Source organism: Saprolegnia diclina (assembly GCF_000281045.1).
Source record: "Saprolegnia diclina VS20 unplaced genomic scaffold supercont1.25, whole genome shotgun sequence".
Lineage (NCBI taxonomy): Eukaryota > Oomycota > Saprolegniomycetes > Saprolegniales > Saprolegniaceae > Saprolegnia > Saprolegnia diclina.
The window spans coordinates 257,745-285,652 of record NW_008246092.1 but is presented as its reverse complement, the minus strand read 5'-3'; the positions used below and the strand labels follow the sequence as shown (position 1 = coordinate 285,652).

The 27,908-nt window shown below is 58.9% G+C and overlaps 9 protein-coding genes across 9 annotated transcripts; 3 read left to right on the top strand and 6 right to left on the bottom strand.

Moving 5' to 3' along the window:
* Window positions 1–308: 308 nt before the first annotated feature.
* On the top strand, window positions 309–2,620 carry SDRG_08336 (hypothetical protein; the record flags this gene model as incomplete). The annotated part of the gene is made up of 11 exons (XM_008614217.1): window positions 309–392; window positions 442–586; window positions 639–688; window positions 736–943; window positions 1,001–1,127; window positions 1,179–1,278; window positions 1,330–1,490; window positions 1,540–2,157; window positions 2,206–2,302; window positions 2,346–2,455; window positions 2,505–2,620. The coding sequence occupies 11 exons, from the start codon at window positions 309–311 to the stop codon at window positions 2,566–2,568; spliced, it is 1,764 nt and encodes a 587-aa protein (XP_008612439.1). The 3' UTR covers window positions 2,569–2,620.
* Window positions 2,621–2,638: 18 nt separating this feature from the next.
* On the bottom strand, window positions 2,639–4,626 carry SDRG_08335 (hypothetical protein; the record flags this gene model as incomplete). Its single annotated transcript, XM_008614216.1, has 8 exons — window positions 2,639–3,012; window positions 3,053–3,216; window positions 3,266–3,480; window positions 3,524–3,645; window positions 3,686–3,872; window positions 3,926–3,980; window positions 4,026–4,278; window positions 4,323–4,626. The coding sequence occupies 8 exons, from the start codon at window positions 4,624–4,626 to the stop codon at window positions 2,639–2,641; spliced, it is 1,674 nt and encodes a 557-aa protein (XP_008612438.1).
* Window positions 4,627–4,766: 140 nt separating this feature from the next.
* SDRG_08334 (hypothetical protein) lies at window positions 4,767–5,431 on the bottom strand (the record flags this gene model as incomplete). The annotated part of the gene is made up of 2 exons (XM_008614215.1): window positions 4,767–5,099; window positions 5,141–5,431. The coding sequence occupies 2 exons, from the start codon at window positions 5,429–5,431 to the stop codon at window positions 4,767–4,769; spliced, it is 624 nt and encodes a 207-aa protein (XP_008612437.1).
* A 232-nt stretch (window positions 5,432–5,663) lies between these two features.
* On the bottom strand, window positions 5,664–8,795 carry SDRG_08333 (hypothetical protein). Its single transcript, XM_008614214.1, has 3 exons — window positions 7,085–8,795; window positions 6,881–7,038; window positions 5,664–6,838 (listed from the first exon to the last, which is right to left on the bottom strand). The coding sequence occupies exons 1-3, from the start codon at window positions 8,741–8,743 to the stop codon at window positions 5,851–5,853; spliced, it is 2,805 nt and encodes a 934-aa protein (XP_008612436.1). The 5' UTR covers window positions 8,744–8,795; the 3' UTR covers window positions 5,664–5,850.
* Window positions 8,796–8,893: 98 nt separating this feature from the next.
* SDRG_08332 (hypothetical protein) lies at window positions 8,894–9,333 on the top strand (the record flags this gene model as incomplete). Its single annotated transcript, XM_008614213.1, has 2 exons — window positions 8,894–9,167; window positions 9,212–9,333. The coding sequence occupies 2 exons, from the start codon at window positions 8,894–8,896 to the stop codon at window positions 9,331–9,333; spliced, it is 396 nt and encodes a 131-aa protein (XP_008612435.1).
* Window positions 9,334–9,343: 10 nt separating this feature from the next.
* Window positions 9,344–10,476, bottom strand: SDRG_08331 (hypothetical protein). The gene is made up of 2 exons (XM_008614212.1): window positions 9,872–10,476; window positions 9,344–9,825 (listed from the first exon to the last, which is right to left on the bottom strand). The coding sequence occupies exons 1-2, from the start codon at window positions 10,458–10,460 to the stop codon at window positions 9,389–9,391; spliced, it is 1,026 nt and encodes a 341-aa protein (XP_008612434.1). The 5' UTR covers window positions 10,461–10,476; the 3' UTR covers window positions 9,344–9,388.
* A 589-nt stretch (window positions 10,477–11,065) lies between these two features.
* Window positions 11,066–11,773, bottom strand: SDRG_08330 (hypothetical protein). Its single transcript, XM_008614211.1, has one exon. It carries the CDS (start codon window positions 11,725–11,727, stop codon window positions 11,179–11,181), a length of 549 nt encoding a protein of 182 aa, XP_008612433.1. The 5' UTR covers window positions 11,728–11,773; the 3' UTR covers window positions 11,066–11,178.
* A 638-nt stretch (window positions 11,774–12,411) lies between these two features.
* On the top strand, window positions 12,412–26,960 carry SDRG_08329 (hypothetical protein; the record flags this gene model as incomplete). The annotated part of the gene is made up of 14 exons (XM_008614210.1): window positions 12,412–13,358; window positions 13,400–13,562; window positions 13,608–13,889; window positions 13,935–14,203; window positions 14,248–15,029; window positions 15,081–18,008; window positions 18,051–21,658; window positions 21,713–22,272; window positions 22,318–22,936; window positions 22,981–23,193; window positions 23,246–23,807; window positions 23,852–24,732; window positions 24,780–25,610; window positions 25,659–26,960. The coding sequence occupies 14 exons, from the start codon at window positions 12,412–12,414 to the stop codon at window positions 26,958–26,960; spliced, it is 13,947 nt and encodes a 4,648-aa protein (XP_008612432.1).
* SDRG_08328 (hypothetical protein) lies at window positions 26,940–27,873 on the bottom strand. Its single transcript, XM_008614209.1, has 5 exons — window positions 27,672–27,873; window positions 27,470–27,629; window positions 27,316–27,423; window positions 27,230–27,274; window positions 26,940–27,186 (listed from the first exon to the last, which is right to left on the bottom strand). Exons 1-5 carry the CDS (start codon window positions 27,806–27,808, stop codon window positions 26,995–26,997), a joined length of 642 nt encoding a protein of 213 aa, XP_008612431.1. The 5' UTR covers window positions 27,809–27,873; the 3' UTR covers window positions 26,940–26,994.
* Between the last annotated feature and the right edge of the window lie 35 nt (window positions 27,874–27,908).

Sequence of the window (27,908 nt, the reverse complement as noted above, 5' to 3'; positions counted from 1 at the left end):
CAGGCCTGAAGGTCACCATTACGGCGTACACCGCTGCTCGTCCAGAGAGTTCGTATTCCTAATTGCGCTGGTCCCAGAAGCAATGGCGTGCGTCGGTGCTGCACACCTCGCAATGTAGCTGTCAGCGACAGGCATCCAACCCTTCGCCGTACTCTTAACCCCTTAACCCCAGACCTGTAAACGTGCAAATCGAGTCATCGCCAGCACGCGCTGCCTGGGCGACGACGACCATGGTTCGAGTCAACAACTAAGCTGCAGGAGGGAGCGTTACGTGTCGAAACGTCGGGTGTGCTGCGGACTTGTCAGGCATGCACAAGCGCGTCAAGGTGTGCATCCGGGTGCGGCCCGCGTCCAAGGACCACGCTGGCATCCGCGTCAGCGAGCCCGACAAGGTACGTTCTTATTCGATATGCTTATTGTAACATGTCCATCAACACATAGACGATCAGCGTCCTCCACGATGCAGCGAGCGGCCATGGCACGTGCTTCAAGTTTGACGACGTCCTCGCGAGCAGCGTGAGCCAAGAGCAAGTGTTTGAGCGGGCGGCGCGAGAAGCAACCGAAAGCGTCCTGCACGGCTACAACGGTGTGCTGTCCTCTCTGTCCTGTGCGGTACGCAGCCAACATTGATGACGCAGGCACCGTCATGGCCTATGGGCAAACCGGCGCGGGCAAGACATTTACGATGGTACGACCCCACGCGAGATGACAACGTGTGGTCTCACTAGCGTCTAGAGCGGTGGCAAAACGAGCTTTGCGGACCGAGGCATCTGCGCGCGGTCGATCGCCCTCATTTTTGCATCTATCCAAGCAGCGAGAGACTTTACCTACAGCGTTCGTGTCTCGTACATTGAGATCTACAACGAACAGCTCTACGACCTCCTCGACTTTAACGCGGGCGAGAACCAGGCGCGCGACTTGGTGGTGCAAGAAAACGACAAAGGTTCGTTGACAATCTCGTCCATTGTGACGACGACATGTCTATAAAAATGGGGTGTAGGCCAAACCTTTGTCAAAGGCCTCTCCAAGCCGCTCGTCGAGACAGAAGAGGCGGCGCTGGACTTGCTCTTTCAAGGCGACACGAACCGCACGATCGCCGAGCACTGCCTCAACAACGCCTCGACGCGGTGCGAAACCTCAAGTTTTGAATGCTTTTCATAACGCAAATTGTCGATTAGGTCGCATTGCATCTTTAGCTTGCACATTGAGAAGCGCAGTGCCGATGACAGTACCAAGAGCCCTCTTGTTGTAAGCAAACTCAACCTCGTCGACCTCGCGGTGCGTCTCCCTCGCGCAAATACCTTCGCCGGCATCGTCGTCATCGGGTAGGGCTCGGAGCGCATGAAGAAGACCCAAGTGACAGGCACGATGCTCAAGGAGACGATGCATATCAACAAGTCGCTGACGTTTCTGGAACAAGTTGTCATTGCGCTGGGCGACCAGAAGCGCGAGCACATTCCGTACCGCCAAACCACGCTCACCAACCTCTTGTATCAACTTGAAACATTGATCCCTTGCCAACACCACGCTTTGGCGTAGAAAAGACTCGCTCGGGGGCAACTGCCGCACCCTTCTCGTGGCTTGCGTCTGGCCCGACGAGTCCCAGAACGACCAGACGATCGCAACCCTCAAATTTGCCACGCGCATGATGCGTGTCAAGACGTCGGCGGTCGTCAATAGCGCGGATCCGTCGACGGCGTCGGTCAAAAAGTACGTCGATGAAATCAAACGGCTCAAAAGTGAGCTCGCGCTGCACGACACGCTGGCGGGTCGGAGTCACGTGTCGTACGACGCTGCGATACCCCCTGAGACCGAGGCCGAAATGAAAGCCGCGATCCAAGCTTATGTCGCGGATGCCTCGCTGGAGCTGCCCATCGTCAATGTCGTTCAGATACGAGCGATGCTCCGCCTGTTTCGAGACGTGGCGCTAACGACGACCGTTGTCGAGACGAAGCCGCCGCCACCTGACGAACCGCAGGACGAAGACGATGTGCCGCTAAACCGACACGATCTCGACTGCACTCCCTTGTCCGACGACGAGCTGCAGCGCGAGTACGCGGAGCTCATGCAAACGCAGCTGGACGACGCCAAACAAAATTTTCGAAAGGCCAAGAAGCGTGTCGTGCAGTGCGCCAACGACGTCAACGTCGCCAAAAGGTACATACTTGTCTGCTGAAAAGAAGACCATTTATGTAGTATTTCTAGTGAAATTGATGCGGTGACCAAGGCGCTCAGCGAAACCGATGCCGGCAACGAGGACGACCGTGGTCGCCACGTTCAAGCACTCCAGCTGGCCAAAAAGGTAGTCCCAAGCCTGTAGAGCAAGCCACCCATGTGGCGTCTAGGCCTATCGCACGGCGTTTGACGCACTCGGCGTCGCCAAGGCCGAAATGAGTTATATTCAAAAAGCCAAAGATCATCTGCTGGCGAGCGCCGCGTCCGACTTTGTCATTTGGTACTCTCACGCTGTGCTGTAGCGATACCCAACGAATACAATGGTGTAGGAAGGAAAAGCGACTGCTCTTGCGACACACCTCGTTGTCCTCTCCTGCGCCAACGTCATTATAAACGACTATTTACAGGGCATTATCCACGAAACAATTTGTGGTTTGGGGCGTCGCTCTCTGCATGTTCGCTTCTACTTGGACGTTGATTGACGACGCAAGAGTGGCTTTTGGAGGCGGACGGTGCCCGGTGCCGCCTTGATGGCGCGGACTTGGGTGGATAATGTCTCGTCTTGGTTGCTGCTGCGCAAGCTGCTCTTGCGCTTCTCGATTGCCGAGGACGCTGACGCCGAGGCCGGTGTCTTGATGAACGTTGGCGCGACTTGTCGGCGGGTTTCCTGCACGACGCCGGCCAGCGTCCGCCACGACGACTGCGGAAGGCGCGAACACGGATTGAGGCCGTAGAGGTCCAAGAGACCCAGCATGAGACCCTTGCCAACATCGGCCCACGCAGCCGGCGTGTATTTGGGCAAATACGACCGGGCCGCGACTTCGGGGCTCAAAGGACCTAACATCAGTCGGCTCTCAAGTTGATACATTGAAACTACCAGACGCTTTGACGCCGCGGGGCGCCCAGGTCCCGGTCGGCGGCACACGCCCCGGCTTGCGCCCACTGTTGTAGTTGCACTCGAGCGTGTAAAAGTGCAAACTCGGGTGCGCGGCCTTCGTCGCATTGTGCAAGGCGACGCGGGCACAGCCTTGCTTGGACAGCCTCCGCAATTTCTAGTTAGTTGATTGAATTTTTCTAGTCGACGACGTACCCGCCGTCGCGCTTTTCGACCATGACCATGTTTTCGGCCGTGAAGGTGCACTGGTCGTACTCAAAGTGAGCCGAGTTGAGTCCGACAAGCTTGGGGAAGAGCTGCGTCGCCACCTGCGCGTCGATGGACTCGAGACGGTTGCCGTAAATGAAGCACCCGCGCTTCGCCGCGTGCGCGTGCAGGTCAACGTACACGCTGGGCGCCTCAGCGTCGCACTACCTGGCGATCGCAAGATGATGTCGAGCGTCACAAGCATACCAATGCGAGGAACCAGTGGCGCACGCCGTAGATGGTCGGTTGTGCCTCCAGGGTCGGCGCGTCGTAGTACCGGTTGAGGTTTTGGCCCAGAGTGTCGTGCCGGTAGTAGCCGCGTACAACGCCTACGACGTCTTTGTCCTGTCGGTTCATCGTTCAGCGTACCATCCGGGTTGAGCATGGGGATGATCTTGAAGACAAAGGCGTCCAGCAAAGCGACGACGCGCGGGTCGTCGCGCTTGACGAGAAACGCGAGGACGCCGTCGACCACGTAGCTCGATGGCGTCTCGGCCGGGTGCACGCGCGCTGTGAGCACGACGACCCGCTTCGTTTGAAACAGCCTCGACCGTGGCTACCCGCCTCATTCTTTGAGATTGCACTAATATCGCGTCGTACCGCCGAGACTGCATCGTGCTCTGGAAACAGCTCTGGCACTGTCGGCTCGCAGGCGTCGACCAGACTACGACGCCGTGAGGTCGGCACACGTCATTCTCGGCAGTCGTACTGGCGCCGAGACGAGAGCGTGAGCAGGTCCACGTTGTGTCCGTCCAATGACGTCACGAGCGTCTCGCGGCAGTAGTAGAGGTCGTCGCGCGCCGCCATGTCGGCGTCGAGGCGGCGTAGCGAGCGCTGCAGATCTGCGTACGCATACGGATACGTGAACGCGACGTAGACCACGTCGCCGGGCATCGGCGCCGTGAGGCGAAACGTGATGGAAAAGTCGGGGTCCGACGGCGTCATGCCCACGCTGGTGTGCACTAGCGAGAGGTTACTTCATCTCGTGTCGTGTCAGTGGACGTACGCCGCTCCCACTTGCGCTGCGACGGCAGAGCGCGCGTGACTGGGCGCATGTCTTGGTCGTACAAGGCCACATGACGTACGAGGTTGCGCACGCGCAAGGCAATGCTTTGGTGCGGCGCCAGGTTCGAGATGGAAAAGTAAAACCAGGTTGTGGGCGACGGCGTCCGTGCCGGGTCGGGCGCCGCCGTCACCACATACTCGCTCGCGCCGGCGTCGTAGACAACAGTCTGCAGGTTGCCCGAATCAAAGGTTGACGCAAAGACCAAGCCGTGCAGGAGCACTTGGCGTCGCCCGTCCTCGACCATCGCGATGGAATTCCGTTTCGATGGTTTCGGGCTGCGAGGTCGCCAACAAGAGAGACAAGAGACTACTGTACCATGGCGGTGTCGCCGCTTACATATCCTTTATCGCGCGGGTCAACTTCTCTACTTTATCTTTGTCTTATCTAGCAGCCCGGACACGACCGCTGCTTGGGTTTCGGCGGCGGTGGCACGACGCTAATCTTATCGAGCGGGTCTGTCCGCGCTTGGGGCGTCGTCGCCTTCTGCTCGTTGTCCAAATACTGCGCCAAGAGGCCGCGCGAGACTGTCTCAAACATCTCGGTCACGCCGTGGCCCGACTGCGCGCTCGTGCGGTGGGCCGTCGCGCCAATCTCGCGCGCGTACGTCTCGGCGAGGCCAAAGTTAAAGTTTGTCGGGAGGTCGCACTTGTTGCCGACAAGCGCCAGCACAATGTCGCTGTCGACGTGTTTTCGCAGCTCGCTCAGCCACTCCTTGACCTACGTTCAGCTTAGCGTCGCCCAGCATCAAACGGTCGCACCTTGTCAAACGTGTCTTCCTTTGTCACGTCAAACACGAGGATCGCGGCCTTGGCGTTGCGGTAGTACATGGAGGCCATCGACTTGAAGCGCTCTTGGCCGGCCGTGTCCCAAATCTGCAGCGTCATTTTCTGCCGGTCGACGAGAATGCGCTTCTGGAGGAAGGACGCGCCGATGGTCGCGGCCGTCGGCGTCGCAAAGTTGTTGTGGCAGTACCGGATCGTCAGCGACGTCTTGCCCGTGTCCGTGCACCCGAGGATGACGATCTTGCGGTCAATGCCCATCTCGTCCATGCTGCCAATACCGTCGGGAACGCCCAAGCAAAAATGGCTCCGACCGTGGTCGGTGACGGCGCGGGGCGCCCCAGGTATATGTATATAGATCGTATGCATTCTGACAGGTTTTCACAGCTCTGACTACTATCAGAACTAGATTCTTCTTTGCATGCAGTATGAGAGGGTATTCAAAAACGCCGGGTGCAGTCCGGGTCTCTACAAGCGGTCTGCTGCGATTTCTATTTCGTGCCGAATAGCTTGCGTTTTGTATGTAGAATTAAATGGTGGCATTGTATTATCCCGTCAACCAAGCGGTGCCAGCTTGGATCGCATTGCGCAACACGAAGAAGAGAACATGAAGAGGACCCGTATCGGACGACGTCATGGAAGTGGCAGGAGGAGGACGGCGAGGACTCTATGGAGGCGCGATGGACGGCCTATACGCGCGCCAGCAGCAAGGCCCACGCCGCGTCGTCGGGCGACTCGCCCCATGCGACGAGGCGCGACCGCAGCGCCGACGCCTGGTCCGCGCGCAGTAGCAAAGTCGGCGCGCTCTCGGCCTGCTGGAGCCACTCCCACGATTCGCGGAGCTCGGTGGCCGAATCGCACTTGGTCAGTCCAAGGGCGAGCGTGCGCGCGTGGAGCGTACACGCGAAGCGGTCGTAGTGCGCCTGCCAGAAGCGCAGCCGCAGGTCCGCATGCGCAATGACGTCGGCGACCGCGTGCCAAAGGTCAATGGCATCGTCGTCTTGCGCATCCAGAAACTCGACGAGCTGGTCGAGGCGCTCGCTGTTTCCAGACGCGAGGGCCATCTGCGCAAAGAGCTGGAGGGACGTGGGCGTGTGGCGCAGATTGCGGTCGTGCATGAGGTTCATGACGCGGCAGGCGCCGTCATAGCCCTCGCCGCCGTCAAGCGCGTAGATCCGCATCAAGTACTCGGCATTGTGGCGCGTGAGCGGAATCGATTGGGTCTCCATGAGCGTCCAGGCGTCGTCGACCGTGAACGGACCTCGTCCGCGAATCGCGCGCAGCGGAATGCCCCGCACGAGCGCCAGCAAGAGCGGTCCGAGCGTGTGCTCGTTGACAACGGCGTCGTGCTGGTCCTGGAAGGCGCGCCACCAGAACTCAAAGCGGTCCGGATACGCCGGTTTGTCCTTGAGCAGCGCGTTATGCGACAAGTCCTCGGCCTGGCTGTACAGCCGCATCATGAGCTGGCACGTGACCGGCGACGGGCGAATGCCCACGTCTTCGGCTGAAATGACGAGGTTCTCGGCCGCATCGATATCAAAGGCGTTGACAGCGAGCAACAGCGCCTTGTTGAGCATGTTGGGCGGGCGCGTGCCGTCCCGCGCCGTGTAGACCTCGGGCGACTCGATGACGACTTGCCACACGTCGTGCATGGCCGCCAACTTGGCGCGCGGCAGTCTATGCCACGGCTTAGCTCCATTGCACACCTACGGGGTTTACGCTTTGCTTTTGGCCAGGACGTCAAGAAAGGCCATGACGCCTTGCGACTGCAGCGTCGTCGAGCTCGTCGCGCGGTCCATCTTGTGAAAGGCATCGACGACCACGTCCATCATATCGTCTGGCGAGGCGTTGGCGCACTGGAAGAGCATGTTGATGACCTACCGCGCCTTGTCACATGACTCGAGTTCATTGACGCAAGCGTACCACAGGGTGGACACTGAGCATGGGCTCTTCGAGCTGCATGTGGGCGTACAGGCGCATGCTAAGGCGGCTGCGCTCGGTGCGCGCGTACGCAAGCATCGCATCAGCATACATGTGGGCCGAGCACTTCACGCCGTGCACCTTGGCTTGCTGGAAGATGTCAACGACGGTCGCATAGTCTTCGACATTGCGCGCGGCCTGCATGACCAAGCCCATCGTCCGCGAATGGTGCAGCATCTCGGCCGGGAGCGTCGTCGCAAACGCCAAGATCTTGCGGGACTCGCGCGCCTTGCTCCAGCTCGTAATGAGCGCGTCGCAGATGTCGGCGTGCGTGTGCTTGTGCTTGATGTGGCGCCCGATACCGTCAATGCCCGCGACCGAGTACGCGTCAAAGAGAGCTTCGGCGTCCCGCGCCTGCGCCTGGCACGCCGTGATGGCAAAGTAGTAGGACGAGATGGTGACGCTGGGATGCGAAGCAAGAAGCGTCTGGGCCTCGGACAGCATCTGATGCCGCCCGCAGCCTTGGAGAAGCGCATCGTAGAACGTGCCGTCCATGCCGACGCCACGCGCCTCGAGGTACGACGCAATGTGAAACGCAATCTTCATGTAGTGGGTCGACGTCGCGTATGCGTCGGCGCCCATGTAGTCGGGAAACCCGAGGACCGGAAGCCATTGGTGCAACTCGATCCAGAGCTGGTCGGCTGCAAAGGCCGTGATCGCCTGTACTTGGTGCGCCGGCGTGAGCTCGAGGACTGGCGCCTGCGAGGAAGGGCGCGTGAGCGACTGCCAGAACGCCGAGACAGCCCGAAGGCTGGTCGTCGGCTGCTTGAACTCGTGCATGTGCAGCAGCACGTGGTGGGCAATGGCGGCGTTCTCTTGGCCGACGGCGGTCAACAGCAGCTTTTCGTATACGTTGTCGACGTCCAGGTACTCCTTGTCGGCTGCGATCATCTGCAGCACCTTGTCGAGCGCCGTGAGCTCGTTGGCGGCAATGCAGCACTGACCGGCCATGACGAGCGCGTCGCCGGAGGGCTCGAGGTTGTAGCGTCGCATTTCGTTGAGAAGACGCAAGGCTACGATCCACTTGCCGGCTTGGGCACACGTGTTGATTCCGTGCTCGTAAATGTCGGCGGACGGCCCCATGAGGTGGACGGCGTCGTGCATCTCGTCGATGATGTCGAGCGCCGTGTTCCACGCATTGGCGTCATTCGATGCTAAGGCGCAGTACCGGGCCGAGATTTCAAGCACGAGCGGCGCCGGTTGGACGCGCGCTTGGCGGAGCGCGCGGTAGACATGCAAGACGAGCGCAGGGTCGGCCACCTTGTCCGCCGCCAAGGACAAGACCGTGGCTTCGGGACCGAGCATGTCCGGCCGCAGGCTCTCGAGCGCATCTGCGATCTGGTCTTTGGCCACATCGACCTCGTCGGCTGTCGGATCGTTCACGCTCAGAAAGGCCTTGAGCGCATCGTGGTGGAAGTCGATGCCAGACGGGTTGACATACTGGTCGGCCGGCCGGGGCTTCTTGGGTGCCATCAACTTCGTCTTGTCCTTTGCGCCTGATGTGCCACATGCAAAGGCTCTCTGCAGCAGCGGCGTCGCCTGGAGGCGGCGCAGCGCCATGGTCCGGCGAAGCGCGGTCGTCGTCACGCGCAGTCCTTGCATCGCGAGTTGATGTGAATGGGATCCAATCCCGAACCAATGGGTGGAATTCCCTGTGCTTCTGATTAAACAAAGTCCTAATTAGGACACTGAAACAGAATTTAAAACAGTGGATGCTCGGCCGTTGCATCCAAGAGCAATCAAATTGGTTTCATGGACGTGAATCGCATCTTCAGCGCCGAGCAGATCGCGGTGCCCGTCGAGCTGCCGCTGATCCTCAAGGAGTGGACGAAGGACGTCATCCGCGCGTCGCCCGCCGACATCATCGCATTCTCACTCCACTGGTTCCAGGAAAAAGCTGCGGAAGCGCTCAACGGCAAGCTCTCGGTCGCCGAGATCGAGAACTTCCGCAAGCTCTTTGAGCAGTACGACGTCGATATGAACGGGCGCATGGAGGCGCGGGAGCTGCGCACGTTCGTCGTCCAAGGTAGCTCCTACTTGCGGCTTGATGAAGGCATTTACGTGGCGTAGACTTGAACGTGGAAGTGACCGAAGCCGAGCTCGAGGCCGTCGTGATGCTTCTGGACGCCAACAACACGGGGTACCTCGAGTACGCCGAGATCCTCAAGTGGTACGCCCGCCAAGTGGCCTAAGCAAGAGACATGTGTTCTCATCATCTTCTTCATATCGAGCTTTAACATTGACTGACTACTCCAAGCGAACGGCCGATGTTGTCTGCCAGATGCGGATCGTGCCGTCTTCCGACCCGGTCGCAAAGCTCTCGCCGTTCGGCGCGTACCGCAAACAACGCACGGGGCCGTGGTGGCCCTTGTGACACTCTAGCTCGTGGCCCTTTCCTGCTTCCCACGCAAAGACGCGGACCCACGTGTCCGAGCCGCCGGCGACGAAGCGGTCGAGCGTCGGGTGAAGCGACGCACCGCCTTCAGCATTGAACGTAATCGGCATGGCCACATCAAAGAGGAGTGTCCAACTCGTCGTATCAAAGAACGACACGTGCGAGCCGGCCGCGACTGTGAGCACGCGGCCACCGCGCGAGGCCTCCATGTCCATGACGCCGCCAACCTTGTCCACGGCAAAGGTCGCGATGCGCGTTTGCGTCTCGACGTTCCACACCACGACGTTGCCTATGCATTCTCCATGAGATACAAGGCCATGCATCGCTGTACCTACCGGCCGTGTCGCCGGTCGCCACCGTCACCGCGGCTTGGCCTGGGATCTCGACGATCTTGCGGATGCCCTCGTCGCACGTCATCGTGTACAGCGGGTCGTTGGTCGTCGCCGCAAGGTCAAAGACGCGGAGAAGCTTCTCTTGGCCGCCCGTGGCCACCCATGCGCCACCCTGGATGAACTCGACGCTCTTGACAATGTGCTTGTGGTCAAACGTGCGCAGGTTGTCGCCGGTCACCGCGTCCCAGAGCTTGGCGCTAAAGTCGCCGCTGCCCGTGATCGCGCGCGTCCCGTCGTTGTTGAGCTTGGCCGACCACACGGCGCCCTTGTGGCCCTCAAAGGTCCCGATCCAGTTGCCCGACTTGCCGCAGCGCAGCATCGGCAGCTTGTCGTGGCAGCCCGAGATGAGGAGGTAGTGCGACGCGTCGGCGTCGCCCGGCACTGGGTTCGGCGTCGGGTGCGGGCAGTACTGCACCTCCGTGAGCGGCCGCGAGTGCCCGGGGCACACGATCGGGATCTGCCGGCGCGCTCCGCCGTCCATTTTAGTCGCCATGGCACTTGGCGAAATCCGAGTGTGCGGTAACCGGCGCATCCGAATACGCTCCTGGAGCATCTCTCTCAAAGCGCGGTGATACTATGAGATAAGAGAGAAATGCTGGCCAATAAAACGGCGGATCGCAATGGCGCACTGCCATTGGTGGAGCCCAAGCGTCGCGATGTCGTCCCGCGTTTCGTGCGCCCTCTGGACTACTGCACTAATCTCTCCGTCGTCGATAGTCGAACGTAGTACGTACCAAAGGCTTGGGCGACGGGCCCATGTGAAAGTATGTGTTCTGTACCCAAGATATGGTTTGCATATGCGTTGAATCTTTGCATACTACCATTGGTCGTTCACACTTGATCAACCGCACTGCGGGACGTTTTCCGTATGAAAGAGCACCACCGACGCTTTTGATTGGTGAAGAAAAGGCGGGTAATAGTTTTTAATGCAATAGATCTAAGTGGTGCAACGAGTCGTCGACGGCGAGTGGTTTCGTGCTGCAAGCATGGCGGTCGTAAGGTCGTTAGCGTCCAATAAATAGAACATGACTCGTTGTCTCGCATAGGAGCATGAGATAATGACCTCTCGCTTGGCTTTTGTAAACCGTCTCGCGGTTGAAGCAAGCTAAAGGCACACATTGTGCTGGTGGTATGAAATCTGACGTGAAGAGGTGTACGAGATTGAGTTGCTACCATTTACCACGTAAAAGGGTCTATTGCTCCGAGCAAATTCATATATAGTAAGCATGTACAATGGCAGAACGTAGTCTTCAAGCTGCCGTGTGGGACGGAAACAAGTCGCGGGCGTACACGGGGTGCAATAATTCGCGGATCGATGGCAATCGCACGGGCTGCGCTTGCGGCTTGATTTCGTCTGACGACAGCCAAGCGTCGGAATATTGAGACTCTGGGAACTCGCTGTAGACCGCGATAGCGCTTGTCGGTACGATCGTGGCACGGCGGTGCGTCCACCAAACATCGATGTGCTGATGTTGTTGATCCTGGTCCCCGACGTGGCTGGTCCAATACGGCTCGTACTTCACCACGGGGACGCCGGGGGACGAGATGGCGTCGTAGGCCTTGGGCATGTGCGTGATCATTTGCATGAACGGTGTCGATGACACGAACGGATCGGCGGCCAACTGCATCACTTTGCGCTGGCGCGCTTTTCGGTCGCTCTTGCGCTGGTGGGCGTTCTGCTTTTCTCGGTGGACCGCGCAGAGCGAGTGCTGCCCACCGTTGAGTTTGCGCGTGCGCGCATTCGTGCACTTGCCCGATTTGTATGCACAGCGTTGCGATGGACTCACGACTGGATCCATTGTGTCGAGTGGCGGTCTTCGTCGTCTGCTCGCTCCAAACACCAAATGGTCACGGTTGGGTTTGCAAATTTGAGGTTACACGCGGAAATGCCAGGGGTTTCACGCCTCTTCGGGAGCCAATCCGACGCCAGATTAGAGACGACATCTTATTTATAGCGCTTGGCTCTCTGAAGAGGCCGTTCTCCATGATCTTGACCAGTGATCGTGCCCTCCGTCGAGCTAGGATGCTTGCATAGCTAAAGTCGAGTTAGCGTGGCGTCTCTGATTCCTTTTTCAAATACCATATTATCGTCGGCTTTATTATAGCAGCAACCTGCCGCTTTGAGGCACTGACCGCTGACATAGCGTCGGCTAGCTCTAGTTAGTTGGTGCAAATTCCTTGATTCAAAAAACACAACGTCCCAGGCTCAGTCGACATGCAGTGCACACTGACTGCTCGGACGACACTAGCAATGCTACTAGTACAGTACTGCTGCTATTTGGTGGCATCATCGACGTGGATCGACAACGTCAAGGGCGTCTTAGCCGTGCGAATTCACCCCGTTTGAAACCGCCACGGTGTTTGTGAGAAGCGTTTTCACAGTATTTTGATATTACACTATTCCCCTAGTAACAGTAGCTTAGGTAGTACACTATTCAGTCGTTATCCGGACACAGCCGCGAAGCGTCGTATCAAGATCTCGCATGGCGGAAGCCGGAGCCGCGGTCGACATCGACGCTCGGCGTGGCAGCCGCAACAACGCGCCGGACGGCCGCGTCGAGTACGTCAGCCGTCTCCTCGAGACGGCCTTCCGCGCGTCCAACTTGGACCACGTGCACAGCTTTGTGACGAGCGATACGACGCGCCAGCGGATCCTCGAGTTTCTCGGCGCCAGCGAGAGCCGCCTTTTGCTCGTGTACGAGGCCAGTGCCGGCCGATTTACGATCGCGCAATCGATCCAGGCCGCGACGGCCAAGGCGCAAAGCGACATCTTCTACCTCATCAAGGTCGCAAAAAGCGCAGTCTCGGCCGAGCACATTGCCGCCGAGCTTCTCGCGGGCTCGCTCAACCGCAGCGTGCTCGAGACCATGGCGCGCATGATGCAGGACGTCTTTGTGCCTCTTGTCTCGCACAGCGGCAACCAGCACGCATGGCCGGAAATGGTCGCGACCTCCATCTCGGAGAACCTCCAGCTCTTTCTTTCGAGCTTGCAGATTACGCTTGGGCAAACGAAAGGCGAGACGTGCCTGCCGCTGCCGCCCGAGCAGTCGACGTCCAAGACATTTGGCGACGACTTAGACCACGGCGGACACGTCAAGGACCAAGTCCACGTGCTCGAAGGGTGTCTCATTACGTGGACAAAGCAGATCAAAAATATCCTCAAGCAAGATCCCGAGACGCTCCTGAACGCCAACGAAAAGGGCTTGCATCCTGGTCCGTCCGAGGAGAACCGGTTCTGGCTCGGGAAAGCGCGGAATCTCAACTCGATCTTTGACCAGCTCCAGAGCGATAGCATCCGGAAGGTGCTCCAGTACCTCGACGCGACCAAGAGCACGTACAACGTACCGTTCGCCAAACTCTGCAAGGAGGTCTTCCACGCGCGCGCCGAGGCCAACGACAATGTCCTCTTCCTCGCTCCCCTCTTGCCTTGGTCCGTCTCTGAACGACTTGTACCATGCTCATGATCTGTAGGTTCCATGCAATGGAGCGCGAGACGACCTTTACAGTGCTCGTCGATCTCTTCCGGCCCATGATGCATTCGATTCTTCTTGTCTGGAAATGGAGCCGCTTCTACAACACGCCACCGCGGCTTGTCGTGCTCGTGCGGCACATTTGCAACGAGCTCATTCGCAAGGTACGCCCAACTACGATCTGATATGATGCTTATGGATGATTATAGGCGTTTGCCTACATGAACGGCGCGATGCTGTTTGAGCTCATGGCGGCCGACGAGACGCCGCGCGCGCTCGAGAACCTCAAGACGACGCTGCGCGTCTGTGCACACTATAAAGCAGTGTACTTTGACTACAAGGCCAAAGCCAACACCGAGTGCCCGCAAAACCAATGGCGCATTCAGAACAACGCGCTCTTTATTCGCCTCGATGCGTTCTTAGAGCGCTGCCACGACGTGCTCGAACTCACGCAGACGATTGTCCAGTTTGGCAAGCTCGCCAAAATCGAAGTCGATACATTGATACATGATGGTGATATCAACGTTTGAGTGTAGGTGGGCGGCACGAAGGGCAAGACGCTCACGACGTCCGTGCAGCAGATTTATGCCGACTTTACCGACACAGTCGTTGTCGTGCAGAACGTCGCATATGACCTTCTGGACATTGACGCGAAAGGCTTTGACGACGATTTTTACGAGTTTCGATCGAAAAACAAGGAGCTCGAGCGACGCTTGGCCAGCGTTGTCAACCAAGCGTTTGATGACGCGACGTCCATCACGGGCCGCTTCAAGCTCCTCGACTCGTTCGACGATCTCCTCGAGCGGTATTGATTTTGCGACTTGTTTAGCGTTTCACACCATGGCGTAGACCCATCATCAAGAACGATTTGGAGAAGAAGCATGCAATTCTGATTGCAGCGTACAGCGCCGACCTCCATGCTGTACAGCAAGTCTTTGTCGAGAAGCGCGAGAGTCCGCCGATCGGGTACAACTTTCCGCCGTTCGCTGGCGCCGTCGCGTGGGCGCGCGGCCTCCGCGACCGCATTGGGTATCCCATGGAGAAGCTCAAGTGGCTCAACCGCGCGATCCTCGAGCGCGAAGACTCGAAAGACGTCATCAAGATGTACACGACGCTGGTCGGGTCGCTCATGGAGTTTGAGAGCGCGAGCGTCAAGACGTGGGCGCACTCGATTGAAATCTCTAGCAAGTCCAAGCTCAAGCTGCCATTGCTCCGGAAGGAGGCCGAGTCGGGTCTCGTCTTTGTCAACTTCGACCCGGCGCTCGTACAGCTCTTGCGCGAAGTCAAGTACTTTTTGAGTCTCGGCCTCGAAGTGCCCGAAGAGGCAATGGCGATCTACCGCAAAGCCGAAATCTTCCGCCGGCAAACGGGCAACTTGGATCTGATTGTGGACATGTACAACCGCGTGCACACGACACTCTTGCCTGTCGAGCGGCCGCTGGTGAAAGCGCATCTGGACAAGATTGACCAGATTCTGGCGCGTGGCATTCGGTCGCTCAACTGGAAATCGCACGGCATTGATATGTTCTTGAAAGACTCGATGACCGACGTGCACGAGGCGACGGCACTCCTCGATGCAATGAAGAGCCACATGGCGCGCGTCCACGAGCTGCTCGAGAGCTGGTGCTACGGTACTTATGCGTCGGCACCAGTCTCGTCAGTGCATTGAACGAAATCTGTAGGAACGCTCTTTGAGCGCCGGAGCAAGCCCATGAGTGTGGCCGAGTTTGACGAGAGCCAAGCACCGACACGCTTGGCCAAGTACCAGCAGGTCAAAGAAGGCGGGAACGAGATCCACCGGCTTTTGAAAGATACGCTCAAGAAGCTCAAGGTGAGCCAGGGTTCGCCCGATTGGCGGGCGTACGTCGACTTTGTCAACGGCATTGTCGAAGACGGATTGACCAAAGTCGTTTTGAACTCGCTCGCGTACCTCGGGTCGCAACTCGACCCAAGAACGATCGAGACGCACGATTTGACGCCGCTGCTAGAGATTGAGCTCGACTTGTTTGGCAAAGACATTGTGTTTGCGCCGCCCATCGGCAGTGCACCGTCCAAAGTCGGCATCAAGGACGTTGCTGGTCGCTGGATTGAGGGCATTCTGCACATCACAACGCTCTTCAAGCGGCTCGATACGTCCGACGGCACGTATCTCAAAGAGCTCCGCGAACACCCCCAAGTGCAAAAGTGCATCGCCGACATTGTCGCGAGCTGTGCAACCCAAGAAACCATCTGCCTCCAATACAAGAAGGACCTGATGAAGTACGAGTACCTCTGGAGCACGGACCTCAACGCGATGTTCAGTACGTTCTTGGCGTCGGCGTGGGTCCCCGCGGACGTGCCGGCACCGGATCGCACCAGCGTCGACATGTCGGGCCCCAACCTCGACTTGACGCAGTTCGATGAGAAAATCCGACTCTACCTTGGCCTCCAGAACGAGATCAGCGAAGCCAAGCACTCGCGCGATATTTGCTTCGTGCGCGTCAACTCGCTTCCGATCAAGCAAGCGCTCAGCACGTGGGTCACAAAGTGGGTCTACATGTTTACGCAATTTCTGCACGATCGCGTCATCAACCAGCTCACGTGGATGGACGACTTTGTCGGACGCGTCACAAGTGGTCTTGAGCGTGACGTGAGCGACACGAACGCGCTCATGGCCGTCATGGGCCACATCCAGAACGTCCGGCGTCTCATGCAGCTCAAGCAAGTGCAGTTTGGGCCCCTCCGCGACATTGTTGCGCTCCTCAAAACGCACGGCATCAACCTCGATGCATCCTATGTCGGCAAAGAAACCGCGATGACGTGTCTCGAGCAAGCTCCAATGCGATGGGACAACATGGTCAACAAGACGTTCAAAAAGAAAGAAGTGATAGCTCCGGTCCAGAACCACGCGGTCGAGGCCATCAAGCTCGACCTCAATGTCTTTCACAAGCGCGTCGCTGCGTTCCGCGAGGACTTTGTGCAAAAAGCACCGTTCAGCTATGACGCGCTCGTCGTCGACTCGAGTGCGTTCGACGTCGTTGTAGCGAGCGCGAACGACGCGCTCTCGACGGTCGATGCCAAGCTGCTCGAGATGGAGGCCGAGGCGCGGCGGCTCCGCAATCTCGAAGACATGTTTGAGCTTGCGCCAATGACATTTGACGGCCTTGAGACGTGCCGGAGCGACTTGACGCTCCTCAGCCGCGTGTGGCAGCTTCTCGATGAGAATGCCATGACGTTCTACACGTGGCAAGCGCTCTTGTGGCAAGACGCATCGATCGAAGCGCTTCTCGACGTGGTGCGCGCTAAGACAAGCCTCCTCCTCAAGTGCCCAGTGCGCACGCGCGACTGGCCCATCTACAAGACTGTCGAGAGCAATTTGAGGCAAATGGGCGCGACGTTGCCGCTGATTGAGATCCTCCACTCGTCGGCGATGCGCGAGCGGCACTGGAAGAGCTTGCTGCACGTCACGAAACCGCGCAACCACGCGACTTGGCTGCTTCCAACCAGCAGCGTCGACAGCAGTCTGCATCTCGACGACCTCTTCAAGCTCGATTTGTATCGGTTTGAGACCGAAGTCCAAGACATTGTCGAAATGGCCAACCGCGAACTCAAGATCGAGACAGACCTCGCCCACATTGCAAACGTGTGGGCCAACTGGAGCCTCGTGGTCGTGCCGTACCCGAACGGTACGCAGGTGTTGCAGGCCTCCCAGACCGACGCCATCATTGAGACACTGGAAGAGCAGCAATTGCTGCTGCAAACAATGGCGGGTCTTGGCAAGTTTGTCGAGTACTTTCGCGACAAGGTCCTCGACTGGCAACAGACGCTCGGCAACGTCGAGAGCGTACTCAAGCTCTGGTTTACAGTGCAGCAAACGTGGCTCTCGCTCGAACGCATCTTTTTGAGCTCCCAAGACATTCGGCTGCAGTTGCCGCAAGAGACCAAGCGCTTTGAAGCGGTGGATGCGACGCTGAAGGAGCTCTACATCGATGTCCAAGGCCACTTGGCCATTCTGCAGGCGTGTGCAGGCGAGAATGACCGAGAGAGCGTGCTTCGGGACATCCACGCCGAGCTCGAAGTGTGCCAAAAAGCGCTCAACCAGTACCTCGATGCGAAGAAGGACGTCTTCCCGCGCTTCTACTTTGTCTCGAACGCGGCGTTGCTCGAAATCCTCTCCAACGGCAACGACCCGCTCAAGATCCAGCCGCATTTAGGCGACTGCTTTGACGGGATTCGCGTGCTCAACTTTGAGCCCAATGCATTGCCGCTCTCGGCCATTTCCGTCACATCGAAAGAAGGCGAAGTCGTGGCATTCCCATCGCTTTTTGCAATCGCGAACGGGACACCGGTCGAACTCTGGCTCAACGACCTTTTGCTCATGATGCAACTCATGCTCAAGACGATCGTGCACGACGCGCTCGAGGCGTCGTCGGCGTGGGGATTGGACGTCGCGCGGTATGCGTGGGTCATGGACTACCCTGCGCAAATGAGCCTGCTCGGATCGCAGATCGTGTGGACCGAAGAGACCGAGTCGGCGTTCGAAGAGCTCGAGGGTGGTCAAGAAGACGCACTGAAAAAGTACCTGGACACGTGCAACGCCCGCCTCGACGACCTCATCAAGCTCGTCCAAGGTTCGTCAGGACATCCTATTCTCGTTGACTATATGCATGTAGGTGAAATGACACGGCTCGACCGCATGAAGGTCATCACAGTCATTACGGTCGACGTCCACGCACGGGACGTGGTTGCGTCGCTTGTCACAAAGAAGGTGTCGTCGGCACTCGATTTTACGTGGCAATCGCAGCTCCGCTACTACTATCTCGAGCCACAGACGACCAAGCACGTCGCTATCCGACTGTGCGACTTCCGAGCTACGTATTCGTACGAGTACATTGGGAATTGCGGCCGTCTCGTCATTACGCCGTTGACCGATCGGTGCTACGTCACCATGACAACGGCCCTTCGATTGCACTTGGGCGGGGCACCGGCGGGGCCCGCAGGGACGGGCAAAACCGAGACGACCAAGGACCTTGCACGAGGCATGGGCTTGATGTGCTACGTCTTCAACTGCTCGGACCAAATGAACTACCAGACCATGGCCGACATTTTCCGCGGCTTGTCGCAGACGGGCGCGTGGGGCTGCTTTGACGAATTCAACCGCATCAACGTCGAGGTCCTCTCTGTGGTTGCGACCCAAGTCAAGACCGTGCTCGATGCCATCACGTGGCTGGCACTGCCGGCCAACCGCGACGTCGACTACCAAGGCGCACCGGCAGGCACGCCGCCCGTCAAGGTCGGCAGCTTCCTCTTCTCGGGGAAGAAAATCATGCTCGTCCCGACCGTCGGCTTCTTCATCACGATGAACCCGGGCTACGCCGGCCGCACCGAGTTGCCCGAGAACCTAAAGGCGCTCTTTCGATCGTGTGCCATGATTCGACCGGACGTGCAGCCGATTTGCGAAAATATGCTCATGTCGGAAGGGTTTTTGCGGGCTCGAATCCTCGCCAAGAAATTTGTGACTTTGTACCAGCTCAGCTCGGAGCTCCTCTCGAAACAAGTGCACTACGACTGGGGTCTCCGCGCTGTGAAATCCGTGCTTCTTGTCGCCGGGAGTCTCAAGCGCGCCGACCCAACCTGCGACGAAGACACGATTCTGTTGCGCGCGCTGCGGGATTTCAACCTCCCAAAGCTCCCCACGCGCGACGTGCCCACGTTCCTGGGCCTTCTTCACGACCTCTTCCCCGCGTGCGTTGCCGGGGACGCACCGTCGGGCGATGCAACCATTCGGTCGAGCTGCGCGTCGGTCTGCGTCGCCCAGGGCCTTCAGCCCGAAGAGCTCTTTGTCAAGAAGGTCGTCGACTTTGATCAGCTGCTCAAGGTCCGGCACTCGGTCATGCTGCTCGGGCCTGCGGGCTCGGGCAAGACGACCATTTGGCGCACGCTGGCGCTGGCTGTCAACGCCGGCCAGCCCAAGCCGGTCGTGGTGTACGAAGCCATCAATCCCAAGAGCGTTTCGTCCGACGAGCTGTATGGGTACATGACCCTCAGCCGTGACTGGAAGGACGGCGTGCTCTCGATCGTCATGCGCAACATGAGCAAGGAGGTCGCGCCGTACACGTCCTATCAGCGCGGCAAGTGGGTCGTCCTTGACGGCGACATTGACGCGGTCTGGATCGAAAGCATGAACACCGTCATGGACGACAATAAGGTGCTCACGCTCGTCTCGAACGAGCGCATTCCGCTCACCGAGTCGATGCGCATGGTGTTCGAGGTCCACTCGCTCGTGAATGCGACGCCGGCGACCGTCTCGCGCGCCGGCATCCTCTTCCTCAACGACACGGACGTTGGGTGGATGCCGTACGTGGACTCGTGGGCGAGCCGGCGCCGCGACGCTGCGCTCTGGTCGGCGCTCTTCCGAAAGCACGCGGATGTCTTCTTCCAAGTGCTCGCAGAGCACAAGAAGGAGCTGTGTAGCATGGTCCCGGCGAGCGCCATTGCGATTATGACGACGCTGTGCAAGCTTCTCGACGGCTTTGCCGCGCGCACTCCGGAGGCGGTCCCGGACGTGCTCGAGAATGTGTTTTTGTTTTGTGCGGTCTGGGCCTTTGGCGGCGCGCTCGACTGCGAGCCGCGCGACAGTCGCCGGCTCTTTAGCCAGGTGGTCAAGCCGTTCTTCAAGCCGTCGCATGCGCTCAGCGACGACCCAAATGTCTCTGTCTTTGATTTTCGTCTCTCGCTGGACACGAACGAGTTTGTGATGTGGGCCGACGTTGTGCCCAGTAGCAATATGGTGTTTGGGGACATGCCTATATACAACGTAGTCGTCCCCACGGTCGAGAGCACGCGCTTGAGTTTTCTCGTCGAGCTCCTCTTGCCCGGTCACACACCTGTGATGCTGGTCGGCGGCCCGGGTACCGGCAAGACCACGATCATGGCCGAGTGTTTACGCCACAAGGAAGACCAGTTGGTCGCCAACATTGGCTTGCACTACTATACCGACGCCGCGATGCTTCAAGCCGAGCTCGAGCGCCATGTCGAGAAGCGGTCGGGTCGCATTTACGGGCCGCCGCGGCAGTCGCACCTCGTGTACTTCCTCGACGACCTCAATTTGCCGTTTGTTGAAGTGTACGGGACGCAGACCCACGCCGAGCTGCTTCGGCAGTACATGGACTATGGCGGCTGGTACGACCGATATGACGTTGGCTGCAAAAAGACGATGCAAGACGTCCAGTTTGTCGGCTGCATGAACCACAAAGCCGGGTCCTTTGGCATCAACCCTCGCCTCCAGCGGCACTTTGCGACCTTTGGCGTCCTCTTCCCGACGCGGTCCGAGTGCTCGTCGCTCTTTGGGGCGCTCTGGCACCACCACATGAGCCACTTTAGTGACGGGGTCAAGAAGATGGCGCCCGGGCTTCTCGCTGCGACGATGGACCTGCATGCCGACTTGCGCGAACACTTCGTGCCGACAGCCGTCAAGCCCCACTACAGCTTTAGCTTGCGGGACCTCGGACTGCTCTTCCAAGGTCTCCTCGCGACGAAACCCGAGCTGTTTGCGACGACACTAAGAATGGGTCGGTTTTGGCTGCACGAGTGCGCCCGCGTCTTCAGCGATCGGCTCGTCTCGACGGCCGAAGTCGTTCGGTTCCATGAACTGCTCTTGGAGCACGCCAAAAAGCACTTGGAAGACGACGCGGCCGAGCTCAACGCGCAGCCCAACCTATTTACGCGGCTGCCAAAAGAAGTCGACGGCGTTCTGTCGTACCCGCCGGTGCCCGTCAAGGACCGAAAGGAGCTCCAAGAGACACTGCAAACGTGTTTGCACTCATACAACGAGACCGCTGCCGTCATGAACCTCGTGCTGTTTGAGGCGGCGATGGACCACGTCGTGCGCATTCTCCGCGTGCTCACGATGCCCCGCGGCCATTTGATGCTCATTGGCGTTGGCGGCTCGGGAAAGCAGTCGCTCACGAAGCTCGCGACGTTCATTTGCCAGTACCCGCTATTGCAGCTGTGCGTCAAGACCACGTATGGGACGAACGAGCTCGTGGAAGACATCAAGGACGTGGTGCGCCGGGCCGGCGTCAAGCCCGGCCTCCCGCTCGTGCTGCTCTTGACCGACTCGCAGATTGTGCACGAGACCTTTTTGATCTACCTCAACATGCTCATTGCCGGCTCGTCGGCGCTGGCCGACCTCTTTGCCACGGAAGAAATGGACACCATTCTCGGTTCGTTGCGTGCGGAAGCAAAAGCCAACAGCATCCCGGACGCCCGCGACCACATGGTACATACCAGATCCCAGATTCTAGATGCTAGATCTCATCATTTGTTTGGTTAGATATCGTTCTTCCTGGACCGGGTCCGTGCCAACTGCCATGTCGTGCTTGCGTGCTCGCCCGTGCACCCGAGCTTCCGCGTCCGTCTTCGGCGCTTTCCCGCGCTCATTCAGTGCGTGGCCATCGACTGGTTCCACCCGTGGCCCAAGGACGCGCTTGTGAGCGTGAGCACGTCGTTTCTGAGCGACCTCTCGTGGCCGTCGCTCGCGATCGCCGACAATGTGAGCCACCACATGGCCGAGGTGCACACGTCGGTGATTGCTGCCTCGGTGCAATTCAAAGCCGCCCTCGGTCGCTACAACTACGTGACGCCGACGTCGTTCTTGGAGCTGATTTTGTTCTACAAAAAACTGCTCCGTGCCAAGCGCAAGTCGGTCGCACAGTTCATCCAGCGCCTCGACGTGGGCCTCCGCACGCTCAAGAAGACGGCTGATGACGTCGAGCAGCTCCAGCGCGACCTCAAAGCCACGATGAAGCGCGTCGACGAGCGCAAGAAGGCGACCGATGTGCTCCTCGAGCAAATGGGCCGGCAGCGCAACGATGCGCAAATCAAGCAGCGACGGTACCCTCGATTCTGGATGAGCGTTGAAACTAATAGCTTGGGTAGCGCCGACGAAGAGAAGGAAAAGGCCACACAGGCCGCCGAGATGGCCACCAAAATCGAGCGCCAAGCGATGGCGGAGCTCGAGATTGCGCAGCCAGCGTTGAAGGCCGCGCAGGACGCCGTCAACTGCCTCAACAAGGCGAGTTTGACCGAGCTCAAGTCAATGCAAAAGCCGCCGGCGGGCGTCGACAAGGTCACGACCGCCGTGCTCATGATGCTCAAGCTCGAGACCAAGAACTTTTCGTGGGACAATGCCAAGAAAATGATGGCCAAAGTCGATGCGTTCAAAGTCGCGCTGGAGCAGTACGACAAGGACGCGATCCCGCCCGAGGTCGCAGCGCGCGTCGAGCCCATCCTCGACGACCCCAACTTCAATTTTGAGAAAATGAAGGCCAAGTCGGTCGCCGCCGCCAACCTCTGCACGTGGGTCATCAACATCATGGCCTACCACAAGGTGTACGTCAAAGTCAAGCCGCTCATGGACGCGCTCGAAGAGAGCCGCAAGGCCAAGCTCGATGCCGACGCGGCTCTCGAGACGGTCCAGGCCATGGTGCGCGAAGTCGAGGTGCAGCTCTCGGCGCTTCAAGCCTCGTTTCGTGAAGCGACCAACGAAAAAGCCAAGGTACAATCGCCGTCGTCGCAACGTCACTGGAGAGTTGGTGCTAGGTGGAAGCGGAAGCACGGGCGTGCCAAGAGCGGCTCGGGCTCGCCGAGCGGCTCGTGAGCGGCCTTGCGTCCGAGAACGAGCGCTGGAAGCGCGAAGTGGACGTGCTCAAGGTTGGTGAAACGTGTCTCGTGGGCGACGTGCTCTTGGCAGCGGCGTTTGTGAGTTACATTGGCGCTTTTGACGCATCGTTCCGGGTGCAGCTCTGGAAACAAGTAGGAGCAATCTCTGGTGTCTTGAAGTGTAATCCTCGTTTCTCTTGTGTAGGTGTGGCTGCCCGACTTGGCGGCGCGAGAGATCCCTATCAGTCTACGGCCCAGCGCAGACGAGAAGGCGCCGACGTTGGACCCGATTTCAACGCTCTGTGACGACTCGGCGATCGCCCAGTGGATGAACGAAGGGCTGCCCGCCGACCGCATGTCGATCGAGAACGGCTGCATCATCTCGAGCTGCGAGCGCTGGCCGCTGCTGATTGACCCGCAGCTGCAGGGCCTCACGTGGCTGCGCTCGAAAGAGATGCAGCGGACGCTCACCGAAGCGAGCAGTAGTAACTCAAGTACGTCACTGGACGCCAATCGCGCGTCCGAGTCCCCAAGTAAGAAAGCGGACGCCAAGGCCAAACTCGCCAAGCGCCGGAGCAACAATTCCGAGATGGGCAAGCGGAGCAACTCCAACACCAAGGCAGCGAGTAGCACCAGTAACAGCAACGCACCAATGAACGATCGGGCGCCGCTGAGCTTTGTGGTCCTGAACCCATCCCAAAAGAACTGGCGCAAGCTGCTGGAGCAAGGCATTACCGATGGCGCGACCGTTCTCCTTGAGAATTTAGGTAATCGACCTCGTTTCATCGCAGACGCACTAAGAACCAAGTAGGCGAGACTCTCGACGTGATGCTGGAGCCAATCCTCATGCGGCAAATCCACCGCAAAGGCAAGTCGTGGTTCGTCAAGCTCGGCGGCGACGACATCGAGTACGACACGAAATTTCGGCTCTTTCTTCACACCAAGCTCTCGAACCCGCACTACCGCCCCGAGATCGTCGCGCACTGCACACTGATCAACTTTATCGTGACGGAGCGCGGGCTCGAAGACCAGCTGCTCGCTCAAGTCGTCAACCGCGAGCAGCCCGTGCTCGAGACCGAAAAACAAGCGCTCGCCCAGCAGTTCAATAAGTACAAGATACAGCTCTTGGAGCTCGAGAACCAGCTTTTGGAGCGACTCGCAAACGCGCCCGACGACATTCTCTCGGACGTCCCGCTCATCGAGTCGCTCGAGGCGACGAAAATGACTGCCACGGATGTCAACTCGGCGATTTTGCGCGGGAAAGAGACGGAGCGCGTCATCAATGACGCGCGCGAGGTGTACCGGCCGATCGCCGAAGAAGGGTCGATGATCTTCTTCATCATGGTGCTTCTCTGCCAGATCAACCCGATGTACCAATACTCGCTCGACGCGTTCCTAGTCTTTTACTACAAGGCCATGGACGCTGTGCCGCACAACCCAAACGTGATTGACGCCCACGAACGCGTCTCGCAGCTGCGCAAGTCGGTGCTCCTCACGCTCTTCACGATGGTCAGCCGCGGCCTCTTCGAAGAGCACAAGTTTCTCTTCTTGACCCAACTCACCTTTGCGCTCCTCAAGCGCGGCGCGATTGGCGACTGGAGCGGCTACAGCGACGACCACTTGCGTTTCTTCCTTCGGGCGCCCAAGATCGTCGGCGATGAAAACGCCATCGAGTGGCTCAACGACTCGCAGGTTGGTTAAGCATGTCATTTGTGATCGGTTTGAAAGGGTTGGTGTAGTGGCAAATGCTGCAAGCGCTGATTCTAGTCGAGGGCTTTGAGCGCTTTGTCGCCGACCTCGTTGAGAGCGAAGCGCGGTTCCGCGAGTGGTACAACTCGGCGACGCCCGAAACCGAAAAACTTCCGCTCGACTGGCGCGAGCTCGACAAGACGCCGTTCCTCAAGCTCCTCGTGCTCCGCTGTCTCCGCGGCGATAGGCTTGTAGTCGCGTTGCATCAGTTTATTGCGGCCGTGCTCCCGCATGCGCCCCAGTACCTCAACTGCGACGCGCAGTTCAACGCATACCAAGTGCTCCAAGACGCCTTCCAGCAGTCAAGCCCGTCGACACCGCTCTACTTCATCCTCTCGCCGGGCACGGACGTTGTGGTCAACGTCGACAAGCTCGCGGCCGGCGCCGCCAAGCGCAAGGGCCTCGAGTACCACAACATTAGTTTGGGCCAAGGCCAGGAAACCATTGCGATGGCTGCGCTCACCGACGGGATGGCGAACGGCCACTGGATCCTGCTCAACAACGTGCACTTGATGCCTGTGTGGCTCCTCGAGCTCGACAAGTGGCTGAGCAATCTCGAGCCTGAGAGTGGTCGCGTCCACAAGGAATTCCGTGTCTTTATCTCGTCGGACCCGTCGCCGCACATTCCGATCGGCGTCTTGGACAAGGCCATCAAGCTCACGAACGAGCCGCCGACGGGGCTCAAGGCCAACGTCAAGCGCGCGCTCTGCGCCTTCTCGAAAGCGTACGTCGACGATCTCGAGCCGCGTACGCGCGGCATCCTCTTTGGCATGTGCTACTTTCATTCGATCATGCTCGAGCGCAAGCGCTTTGGAGCCCAGGTATCCGATGTCGTTTGGATACATAGTTGGATCTATCCATGTGGATAGGGATTCAACATGAAGTATCCGTTTGCTGCCGGCGATCTCGTTGCGAGTGCGACCGTGCTAGGCAACTACATGGAGAACGCGCCGACGCGCGTGCCGTGGCAAGACTTGCGCTACCTCTTTGGGGAGATCATGTACGGCGGGCACATTGTCAACGACGTCGACCGGCTCGTGTGCAACACGTATCTGGCCTACTTTTTGCGCGACGAATTGCTCGACGAGCTCGGCATGTTCCCGTACCTCGACGACGGCGACGATGTCAAGCTCTTTACAGCGCCCAAGCTCAACGCGACTTTGGACCGCATGCTCGAGCATGTCGAGCTGACGCTAATTGGCGACTCGCCGCTCGCGTTTGGGCTGCACCCCAACACGGACATTCAGTTTTCCACCGAAGCGAGCGAGAATCTCCTGCAGGGCACATTGCTCCTCGGCGCGTTGCCGTCGGCGCCGGCGACCGACGTCGTGGCAGCGTCGTCGACCGACTCGATGCAGAGCATTGCCGAAGGCATCTTGCAGGACGTCCTCGAGACGTACCGCGAGCTGCGCCTCGACGTCTCAGATGTGCTCAACGGCGGCGACCTCTCGCCGTACCAGACGGTGTTTGTGCAAGAGTGTGAGCGCATGAACGTCCTCCTCGACCACATGACCAAGAGCTTGGCCGAGCTCGATTTAGGTTTTCGAGGCGATTTGACCATGACGGAAGCCATGGAAACGCTGCAAGAGCACTTGTACCTGGATCGCGTTCCACTGACGTGGCAAGCGGTGGCCTACCCGAGCCTTCGGTCGCTCTCGCCGTGGCTGGCGGACCTCGAGCGGCGCTTGTCGCAGCTGCAAGAGTGGGCGGGCCAAGGCGCGGATATTCCGATTGCGATTTGGCTGCCCGGCCTTTTCAACCCGCAGTCGTTCTTGACCGCCGTGCTCCAAACCACCGCCAAGAAGACGTCGGTGGAGCTCGACAAGCTCAGCATCGTGACCGACATCACCAAGCGCATGCTCGATGCCCTCGATGCGCCGAGCCGCGACGGACAGTTTGTCTACGGGCTCTTCCTCGAAGGCGCGCGCTGGGACATGGGCTCGGGCGTCATTGACGTGAGCCACCCAAAAGAAATGAGCTGTCCGATGCCCATCATCAACATCCGAGCCGTCTTGGCGACGGGCCTCGCCGCGGCCAACATCTTCGAGTGCCCCGTTTACCGCACGCAGCAGCGCGGCCCGACGTACATTTGCACCGCGCAGCTGCGCAGCAAGGCGCCACCGGCCAAGTGGGTGCTCGCGGGCGCCAGCCTCGTACTTGAGGTCGTGTAAAAAGACAATATTGTACACATCTAGTACTATCGTATCACACGAGGCGCCGACTGAGCGGGTTGCCGGCCGAAGTTTGGTTGCTGCAATCAATGCCTCCGTATTTCGCGCCTGTGTACCCCGTTTGGTTGCTCGCGTCTCGAAGCACGAGGTCGTACGGCGCTTTGCGACAAGCGTGCAGTGCCGGCATCGAAGCGCCGGTGTGAGGCGCCGACCGCGGCAGCGGCACCTACGTCATAACCATCACGCAGCGTCGTGAGCTAGCTCCCTACATTGCTATGGAGCGAGGGTGGAAGGGCGCGCTTGATCGTGCGAGGCTAATATCAACTTGATACTCTGCAAACTGGGGCAAACGCACCTTGGCGCGCGTCGTCGTCGTCGAGTGCTGGAGTTGGTTGCCGTCGTCGCGCACGTACTTGATGCGCTCGGACTCGTGGCACACGGACTGATGCTTGGCGATACGGTCCTACGCAGCCGTCATCATGGGGCCGCTTGGGATCGCAACGGCGTACGGGGGCAAACCCGCGATGGCATTTCCGGCACTGAATACGCCCGTCGTCCTCGACAGGCCCAATGGGTCCAGGCTCCATTGAAGCTGTCTCGGACGCGCTAGCTAGCGTTGCCACGGGCTCGTCCGTGCAGTTCTTGACGTGGTTGAAGTAGTTGCCCGTTCTATCAAGGCAATTTATCACGGCGGACGTCTGACGGACGCACCGCAGCGTCACATGACACGTCGGACACGGCAGCGACACGAACGCGTTCTTGGCGAAACACGTCTTTTGGTGAATCGGTAGCGACGCCGGAAAGAAGAGTCGCTGGCACCCGACGCACGGGACACTGGACCGGTGCATCGTTTGTTCTAGTACGATAGGGACTGTCCTATATATAGTCCATATATGCAAGACATGGGCACTTCAATATTCCCTTTCAATAATGATTTTATTCCCTGTC

Coding starts and splice junctions, on each gene's coding strand:
- SDRG_08328 (XM_008614209.1), bottom strand. CDS start 27,808: ATGCACCGGTCCAGTGTCCCGTGCGTCGGGTGCCAGCGACTCTTCTTT. Junction 27,424..27,469: donor GCCATCGCGGGTTTGCCCCC/GTACGCCGTTGC, acceptor ACGGCTGCGTAG/GACCGTATCGCCAAGCATCA. Junction 27,275..27,315: donor CGACGACGACGCGCGCCAAG/GTGCGTTTGCCC, acceptor AGTTGATATTAG/CCTCGCACGATCAAGCGCGC.
- SDRG_08330 (XM_008614211.1), bottom strand. CDS start 11,727: ATGGATCCAGTCGTGAGTCCATCGCAACGCTGTGCATACAAATCGGGC.
- SDRG_08333 (XM_008614214.1), bottom strand. CDS start 8,743: ATGCAAGGACTGCGCGTGACGACGACCGCGCTTCGCCGGACCATGGCG. Junction 7,039..7,084: donor TGCTCAGTGTCCACCCTGTG/GTACGCTTGCGT, acceptor AAGGCGCGGTAG/GTCATCAACATGCTCTTCCA. Junction 6,839..6,880: donor GTCCTGGCCAAAAGCAAAGC/GTAAACCCCGTA, acceptor GCCGTGGCATAG/ACTGCCGCGCGCCAAGTTGG.
- SDRG_08331 (XM_008614212.1), bottom strand. CDS start 10,460: ATGCGCCGGTTACCGCACACTCGGATTTCGCCAAGTGCCATGGCGACT. Junction 9,826..9,871: donor GGCGACCGGCGACACGGCCG/GTAGGTACAGCG, acceptor GAGAATGCATAG/GCAACGTCGTGGTGTGGAAC.